General features: G+C 45.1%; 1 protein-coding gene across 1 annotated transcript; it reads left to right on the forward strand.

Annotated features, from left to right (window-relative positions):
- The first annotated feature begins 403 nt into the window (after positions 1-403).
- melk (maternal embryonic leucine zipper kinase) lies at positions 404-8,538 on the forward strand. Its single transcript, XM_079159262.1, has 18 exons — positions 404-485; positions 710-824; positions 935-1,020; positions 1,514-1,630; positions 1,739-1,882; positions 2,005-2,073; positions 2,220-2,312; positions 2,561-2,659; positions 2,938-3,006; positions 3,266-3,364; positions 3,709-3,795; positions 4,006-4,137; positions 4,296-4,460; positions 4,589-4,895; positions 6,295-6,391; positions 7,421-7,571; positions 7,662-7,765; positions 7,858-8,538. The coding sequence occupies exons 2-18, from the start codon at positions 746-748 to the stop codon at positions 8,033-8,035; spliced, it is 2,076 nt and encodes a 691-aa protein (XP_079015388.1). The 5' UTR covers positions 404-485; positions 710-745; the 3' UTR covers positions 8,036-8,538.
- Positions 8,539-9,206: the final 668 nt, after the last annotated feature.

Here is a 9,206-nt window from a genome sequence, read left to right on the forward strand (position 1 = left end):
AATGAGCCTGCCCAGCATTTTCACACATGTCATAAAGCATGACAGGACGTTTACTGCTTTATTGTATCATGCAGTGCACTTATGATGCATTTGCTGTTTGTCCCCTTTCCTTATTCTCCCTGTATGTATGAAACTATTGCAGTCTACCTTCATAAAGTTGTTGAGAGAGGTGTTGATTAAATATCTACATACAAAATGAATATTGAGAGTCTAAAATAAAAATGTGTGTGCGTTTAATACGGTACAATTCAACCTACAGCCTTTAAACGCACCATTAAATTGAAACTTTTTTTTTGTCATGGCCGCAGTACTGTTATTCGCCACAAGGGCGCGCCGCGCACAAACCGGAAGCAGGAAATGGAGTCAGTCGACGTGCGAAATTCAAATTTCTATAACAAAACATTTCTGCCACAGGGCTTTTCCTCATGACGTACGGTTGCTAACAGATTTGACCTTTTTCTTCTCCCGTTTTCACACACATTCAGGTAAATTCGTGTCGGGCAACGGCATTCAGTTAGCTAGTAGTGACGTATGTTTAACTGACGTTCCCTCTATTATTTTTGGTAGTATTAACGAGTTTTGTCAGCTAACGCTGCAATACTTTTCAGCGTCTATTTAGCTTGCTGGGCGTTAGCTGCCTGCAAACGTTTATCTTGAACCGAACGAGAGTGCTAACACTGCTTCTGTAAACCCCTTTCTCTCACCGCAGAGGGGTTTATCGTGGTGAAGGGCTGAAGCGGGGACTATGCCGGTGGAAAGAACGGAGCACCGCGGGGCCGAAGAGCTCCACAGAGACTATCAGGTTTATGAGACTATCGGCTCAGGTAATGACGGAGTTCATGTGTGACAGTGCGTCAAACTGCTCCGTTTGTGCCATGTCCTCTCTGACGTGTGTGTGTGTGTGTGTGTGTTATGAACGTTGTGTGTTGGTCAGGAGGCTTTGCCAAAGTCAAGCTGGGTCGACACATCCTGTCGGGAGAGAAGGTTGCCATTAAAATCATGAACAAGAAGGATCTAGGGGTGAGTCAAAGAATCACTCTGCACACTCAGGTTGTTGGTAAATCTGTTGTAGATGTTTGCATTAAACAGGAAACCTGAGACAAAACAATAGCAACGCAAAGTTACCACACCCCAAAGTGATGATGGCTTGGTTTACAAAGATATGACACAAAGAAAGGCAACAAATCCTGAATTTGGCAAGTTTATATGACTGACAATTATACACATGGCAGATGCATGCAACAAATATTTCAAAATTATTATCATTGCAATCAACTGTATCAATTTTACAGAAGTCATTATTTAGAAATCAGAATTCATCAAAATGGTGACAGAATATGTTAATGTTAATCACAGTATGATTCCTCTGATCTGTCTTTATTTAGTTCTTTATTCCTCATTATATATCTAAATGCCCATGTTTGCTGATGTCCTTGTTTTCAGCATGCAATCATTAATTCTAATTTAAAAAAAACTAATTGTACATTAATAAAAACAACAACCCCCCCCCCAGGATGACCTGCCCCGTGTGAAGGTGGAGATCGAGGCCATGAAGAATCTGAGTCATCAGCACGTCTGTCGTCTCTACCAGGTCATAGAGACCTCCACCCAGATCTTCATGGTGCTGGAGGTGAGCACGCACCACGCAGACACTGTGTGTGAGAGTGGGAACGAGACATCGTCCTGTTCGATAATTTTGTATCCCCCCCCTCCTCTGTCCTTTTCTTTAAAATCTCAGTACTGTCCAGGTGGGGAGTTGTTTGACTACATCATAGCAAAAGACCGTCTGTCAGAGGAGGAGACCAGGGTGTTCTTCAGACAGATTGTGTCTGCGATGGCCTACGTCCACAGCCAGGGATACGCACACAGGGACCTCAAACCGGTAAAGACCGCCACTGACTGCTCGTGACTGAGAGGATGTGACACGACAACAAAAAAGTGTCTGCTTTTCTGTGACTGCATGCTGGTCTTAACGTCTGCTGCCATGCCCGTCTTGAACTGTAGGAAAACCTGCTGATTGATGAAGACCACAACTTGAAGCTCATAGACTTTGGATTGTGTGCCAAACCGAAGGTAAATCACCAACTTTCCCCCGTCTCATTGTGTTTGTGGCAAAAGTATCACACCTGGTATCTGATCGATCAAGTAATGAGAAAGGGATAGAAAGCATAAACATGGTGTCTCCCACCACACTGTGTATGTGGTTATCTCTCTTCTAGGGAGGTTTGGGTTATGAGCTGATGACGTGCTGCGGGAGCCCTGCGTACGCTGCTCCTGAACTCATCCAGGGAAAAGCATATATTGGTTCAGAGGTGAGACATGCACGCTACTGTTTACAACTTTTACAGCCACTGCAGTTGCCCTGAAATGCAAAAAAAAAACCAACTCGCATTTGTATTTCCACTAAAAAAGTCATGATTACCTGCCTGTTCCACTTCCAATTCTGCCCTTTTTTTCATGGTGCGCTGATCATATTCGCTGGTGCATGACTCGGTGCAACTGAGCTGTGAAATCCTAACTGTAAAGCTGAAAATACTGCTGCGTGCTGTGTAACCTCCAGGCAGATGTGTGGAGTATGGGGGTGCTGCTGTTCGCCCTGCTCTGTGGATACCTACCCTTTGATGACGACAACTGCATGGTCCTCTACAGGAAGATTACAGTAAGGGCACTGACGCGCTCCCAGCATTTAGTATTTCGGATCATTTGAAATGCTGAACTCCAACTATGTAAAGCAAAGTGTTTTTATTTTATTATTTGATGTGTGAAAAATATTGGATCCTGGTGTTCGTCTTAAATATCTTGTGTCCATTTCCTGCTGTGATTGTGTGCTCTAATGGTTCATGGGATATTAATCAAATCCCAATAGCAGAGAACATGTACGTTTGCCTCTGTTTCTAGTGTATTCACCTTTCATTTTGTGTTTTTGTGCCTCTTCAGAGAGGTAAATATGATAACCCCCAGTGGCTGTCTCCGGGTAGCGTCCTCCTCCTCAACCAGATGATGCAGGTACACACAAACAATCCCACTCTCTCCCCGTCTTTCCCCTTTTTTAGCTATTTCACAGAAACGTCTCGCTGCACAACGGTGAAACTCATCAACACACATTGACGCATCAACTTGCTTCAATAGAGAAGAAGAAGCCATTTAGAATTTACATAATTGGAATCTAATTTATACAACATGTGCAATATTTTAAACATGCTGCAGCTTGTTGGACGTGTGGTTTCTTGCGTATTGAGTTGTAGTTCCTGTGTGCGTCCTGTAGGTGGACCCCAAGCGGCGTATTACAGTTCGACAGCTGCTGGACCATCCGTGGGCGATAAAAGACTACAACAGCCCTGTGGAGTGGCGTACCAGGCAGCCGGTACACACACACACACACGCATTCATACAGGAAACACACTGCTTTACAAATACAGACACAAACAAACTGCAGACTCCACAGTAGCTTTTAAGCGTTTATGGGGCAGCAAGCTAGTTTCTTTTTTGCTGCCGAGTTTCTTTTGAATTCAAACTGTTGATTCGATCCATTTAGTTATTGTTCCAATTTGTTTTCAGTCACCACACCATTTCCCTGAAACAATTCCATAATCCTTCAAATCTATATTATTATTTGAGTATTGCTGTTTTAGTGCTGACAAATAAGAAATGTGGGGGACAACAACTCAGTCTTTGATTTTGTGTGAACGTACCTGTCCTCCTCTGTAGCTCGGCCACATCGACGAGGACTGTATCACCGAGATGGCTGTCAACATGAAGCGATCGAGGGGGAGCACCACGGCGCTGGTCAAGGAGGTGTGTGTGCGCGTGTTTGTGCTCACATTTCAATGTTTATTGTGCCGGTCACTTCATAATCTGTTGATTTTCTTGTGTTGTGAACGGTGAGATAGAGAGAGAGAGAACTACGCTTGTCAATCATGTTTGCGCCCCTCGTATTCTGTGCAAACATGATATTTTACATTCTCTCTGTGAGATACGCAGTCTAACACAAATGAACTCCCACAGTGGCGGTACGACCAGACTACAGCCACCTACCTGCTGCTGCTGTCAAAGAAGAAGAGGGGCAAACCTGTCCGTCTGCGCCCCGAACCGACCGTGTGTGAGGACTCCTGCTCTCCACTGCACCAGGGACTACAGGTCAGACTCTGTGCCACGGCTCCCAAAATGCTTTGTTCTTTTTCTGGGCTACTGACTGTCTTTATGTCTCTACCCTGTGCACCTAAAGTACTTACTGTTTCCCAGTACCAAGTGCTTTTTGTGTGATCTTTTTGTCTTATTTTCTCTCTCGTGTCCAGGCGAGGGAAGCCCTTCACTTCAGCGAGGACGAGGACGCCGTGATTGTGGGTTCTCTGGACTTTGGCTCGGACTACATCGACGACTGCCCGTGTACTCAAGTCAAGCAATACACACCCAAGGGAGTCCGAGGTCAGCCCGATGGAGCAGCGAACCACAAAGACGCGGTATGCCAAAGTTGGAGCGCACTTGTGCCGGCCGCGATTATGAAGCGCCGTGACTCTTTACCATCAAGAGAGAAAAGAAAAAAAAAAAATCTCCTCACCACGTTTCTCTCTTCTCCGTGTTCCCAAAGAGACCAGCGGAGAAAAGGTACGCTTACAGCCCGACCCCAGAGAGGGGCCGGACCCCAGCGCAGCACCGCCAGGACAGGAGGAACCGAGACCAAGAGCGAGCCTGCGAGAACAAGGAGAACAAGGAGAACAAGGAGAACAAGGAGAACATCGCCGTGCAGGAGAAAGACGTCGAGATATTTGCATTGCCTCCTCCTCGCACTCCTGTTTCCAGTAAGAAGAGTGCACGGCCCAACAAGAACGTGTTGACCACGCCCAACCAAAATGCTCACGTCAATGGCACCAAAACCAAGGCAGCCACACCTAAAGGTAAGGGGCGTCCACTCAACCCGTGGCAGTAATGAGTGACAGACAACACAGAGCTTCAGTTCATCATACGCTTTATTTGTACACTGCAATTGTTTTTTTGTGTCCCAAACAAGCCCTCGACGCACAATCTCCATTAGGTTATTTGCATTAGCCAGCTGTCCCTCTCTTCCATTTATTCGTCCCCTCGCTCAGCCTTCACGCGGCTCTCGTAATCACAAGTGCCTTGTCCACATGCCACACATTTGCAAGTAAATTGTCTTCTGGTAATAAACTCATTTATTGGGCCGTTTTTTTTTTTACTTCAAAGCCTCTCATATTTCCAACAATTTAGCTGTCATTACTGAAACCACTGAAAGCGGACACAAGCACACTTATCTCTGTCAACTCGATGGTGAGGTTATTATCAGGGAGCTAATTCTGTTCACTGGTCTATAAATGAAGGACGCTAATATGAATGGAGGATCATTAAAGTCTTAATTATTTGTCAAAGTGAATTCTCTGCTCAGATGTCCGGCCTCATTAGTTTCCTCTATAAACGCGATGCCTGCAGCTGACCTGTTTGGTGTGAAACCTTTGGAATCTGGCTCGGTCCTGCTCTCCTCACAGCCTCCCGTTCTCTAAGCTGCAGAGCAGACATGCTGCCTCTGACAAACTTGTACACACACACACACGCACGCGCGTGCACACACACACACACACACACACACACACACACACACACACACACACACACACACACACACACACACACACTGTGGTCTGTGTGTGTGTCCCTAGGTGTGTGCTGTGACAGGTGTAGCTGTCTCTTTCCTCTGCTCACCGTCCCACGTGGGCTGTAGTGACATGTGTTCTCTTGCCACTAAAGCCTGTCTCTCTCTCTCCGTGTGTGTGTGTTTGTCAGGCCTCTTGTCTCTGTGTTAACCAAAGCCTTTGTGTTCAACAACCCCAATGATGAAGCCAGCCAGTTCCATGTATAAGAGCAAAGGGCTGAGTTTGAAAAGAAACAATCTAGTTTCAAATTGTCCGCACAGTATCGCATATTTGTATCAGTGTATTGAAGCTATAAGATGCTGAGTGACATGTTAAAGTTAAATATTCAAACCCAAACTGTTGGTTTTCAGTCGTTCCATCAAATAGAAATATATTGTCAATGTCTTGTGCACCATTTTTACCATTAATCTGCAGATTATTTTCTAAATGAATCGTTTGGTTTATAAAACATAAAGACAAACAAAAACATCCAACACAACTTCCCAAAGCCTGAGGTGACCTCATCAAATGTCTGGTTTTGAATGTTTGGCTGCATAGCGAGACTTTGTCATGAGTGGGTCTGACTAAGAGGTGAACGTGTCTATACTCCGCTTTAACCACGGCCTCTGTCCCTGTGTGTGTTTTGCAGCTGGAGGCAGTGCCTCTAAAGAGCACATTAAGAAGAGAGCAGCAGAGTTCAAGGACCTCGCGGACGTTGAGATACTGGCCTTCAGTCCTGAGCGAAGGTGAGTGGAGGCTCTGAGATGACGGAGAGAAACTAGGTGGTATCTAATGTGCACTTTCGTCATACATTTATATGATCCTTCGTACAGCTGGATGTCATTTTTTTTGTGTGTTAGCAGCTGAATGGGATAAGTACGGACGATGATGGGGCAGGAGGGAGGATAAAGCTCATAAGTACAGATGGTGCGCAAGCTCCAAGCATGCACAGAGGCGTATATAATCTATATGCTGTGCGCTGCATTATAGTCCGAAACAGCTGGGGGCTCACAAACAAAATGAGCTGTGTAGAATCAAAAAGACAAGGAGTGTAACTCATAGTAATGCCCATATATGGCCCATAGTAGTTGTAACCGGCAAGAAATCATAAACCAATGTCCACAATTGAAATGATCTGCAAACTCGTACCTCATATTCATGGCCTACTTTATCGCCTTCATAAAAGCCCTGTAAAGAAACAAGTCAAGTATTAAATGCGTTCTAAAGAAGCGAAGGTTGAATATCCTGTAAATTATCTGATTTGGCTGCGAAATACTTCCTCAAATGTAGATTTTTGAGACCTTATTTCTAAAGCATCTAAAACAAATTGGCCTTCTTTGTATTATCCCATGACATGTAAATAGTGTTTTTATCAGTAAACTATTTGTGACAGTCACGTGATCACATGTTCCAAGTTACAAAAATTCAGAGGTGCCGCGACCACTTGCGCACCTCGCTCCGGCTTCACTACGGCGAGTATAAACTAAGCCTAGAACGCTGGAGACTTCAAGCTGGCCTAAAGAGACTAAACCATGATTAAAAGCTGATTTAATTCTAAAGGATGATGCTCGTCCAACAGCCCCGCTCACTCAGTCCAAGTCGGTTTGAATGAGATAATCACCTAAATTAGTAAAGAATTGGACTGAATCGTGCCCGTTTCTGTCCTGAAACACTGAAATGTAAACCCGCTATGTAGTGGAAGGGTCCGGTAAGAGCAGTTTGATCAAACGACCCGCCGGAGCGATTTAAACGTGAGACCCCGTTTGCCATCCCAGGTCTCGGTCGTTGGACATGGCGGTCACAGAAGACAGCGGGAAGAAGAAGAAGAGGGGAGGAAACGTGTTCGGTTCCCTGGAGAGAGGCCTGGACAAGATGATCACCATGCTCACCCCCAGCAAGAGGCGAGACGGCCCGCGCAAGATCAAGGTACCTGCTCCTGCACGCTAACTTGTGACCCGTTCTAGCGTCTCGCGTATTGCACGCATCACTTTCTTTTGTGTCCTCTTTTCCCGCTAGGCGCAGTACAATGTTACTCTGACCAGTCAGACCAATCCAGACCAGATCCTCAACCAGATCCTCTCCATCCTGCCGGAGAAAAACGTTGATTTCACGCAGAAGGGGTAAGAAGATAACGCATCGCATCGCCTCTCCCTATCGGGACAGCCCAGCGTTTGATGCCATCCTAATGTTCCTGCACCCGCCTTTCTTTTAGGTATACCCTGAAGTGTCGGACCTGGGGCGACTTCGGGAAGGTCACCATGGCGTTTGAGCTGGAGGTGTGCATGCTGCAGAGGCCGGAGGTCGTCGGGATCCGGCGCCAGAGACTGAAGGGAGACGCCTGGGTCTACAAGCACCTGGTGGAGGACATCCTCTCCTCGTCCAGTATCTAAATCGTTGCACTTTCCTAACGACGTCACTTCCTGGTCCAAGTCAATACTGGCCTTTTTGTGTCCAAGAAGGAATGATGTCTGATCAGGGATGGATGCACAGATTCAGACACGGGAAGGCGTCTTAGCACATTTAATTATTAGCCCTTCATTATTCATAGTGAATATTTCAACCTGTCCTTAGGCCAGCCTGCAATCCCCAGAGTACATGTTACATGAAACGTTGCGAGCATTACATGCCAGGATCCTGTACAGTGTATCTTGTTTTATGTAGAGCGTTGCTCTTTTGCTTCATAATTATTAAGCTGGAGAACGCTATTAATTGTATACCTTCTGGCTGCTTATTACTGTATTTATGTTTCGATGTTGTTCTCCCCTGTAGATGTAATTTACTGTCATTAATGTACATGTTTACAATTCTTCCATCATGGCATTCTTCTTTACATGCTTGTTGTACGAAGCGTCTGCTTGTATTTCTCATTGGTGCTTGTCTAGTTTTTACTGTCTGTCACATTTCTATTGACATAAAAAGAGCGAAATAAATGCTTTCCCATAAATGTAATAAGATTGTGTTCATGGAGACGGACGATCTAGATTAATTTATCTACTTCACTGACATTAAATGTTTTTTTTTTTTTCTTCGTTCACTCAGCAGTTTGATGGAGCAGTGGTGTGTTTTACACTCTTGTCATCATCCTTCTGTTTGTCTCCCGGTCTTCACTCCTCTTTGGCAGATTGATGGTGATAGTTGAGCTGAGTGACAGCTTCTGTCCGTTCATATTTAGTAAACGTAAGTGGCGAGTGTCACTTTAGATACTTTGGTTTCGAAAGCACATGTTGAATACACATGTTTTGATAATGGAATCTAACTACAAACACTTTTTTTTGTTTCTGCATTTTTATGCAAAAGTAATACGTTTACCTGAAAATATTGCCACATATACAGCACGCTGAATTGTATCCTTGAACAGTTTAGACTGGGCCATTCATAACCATGGTGGAAGATGGTGATTTAGCCCCGACGCTGAAAATGGTGGATGATCATGGTAATGGCAGAGGTGGCTGCAGGAGCGTGATTGTTATGGCTGCCTGAACGGCTAAATAATGACGAGCATTGCCGGCAACATCTGAACAACCGCTCCCCTCCCCGTTCCTAGACAGGACGCCCCTTCAT

This window comes from Pholis gunnellus, assembly GCF_910591455.1.
Source record: "Pholis gunnellus genome assembly, chromosome: 5".
Classification (NCBI taxonomy): Eukaryota; Metazoa; Chordata; class Actinopteri; order Perciformes; family Pholidae; genus Pholis; species Pholis gunnellus.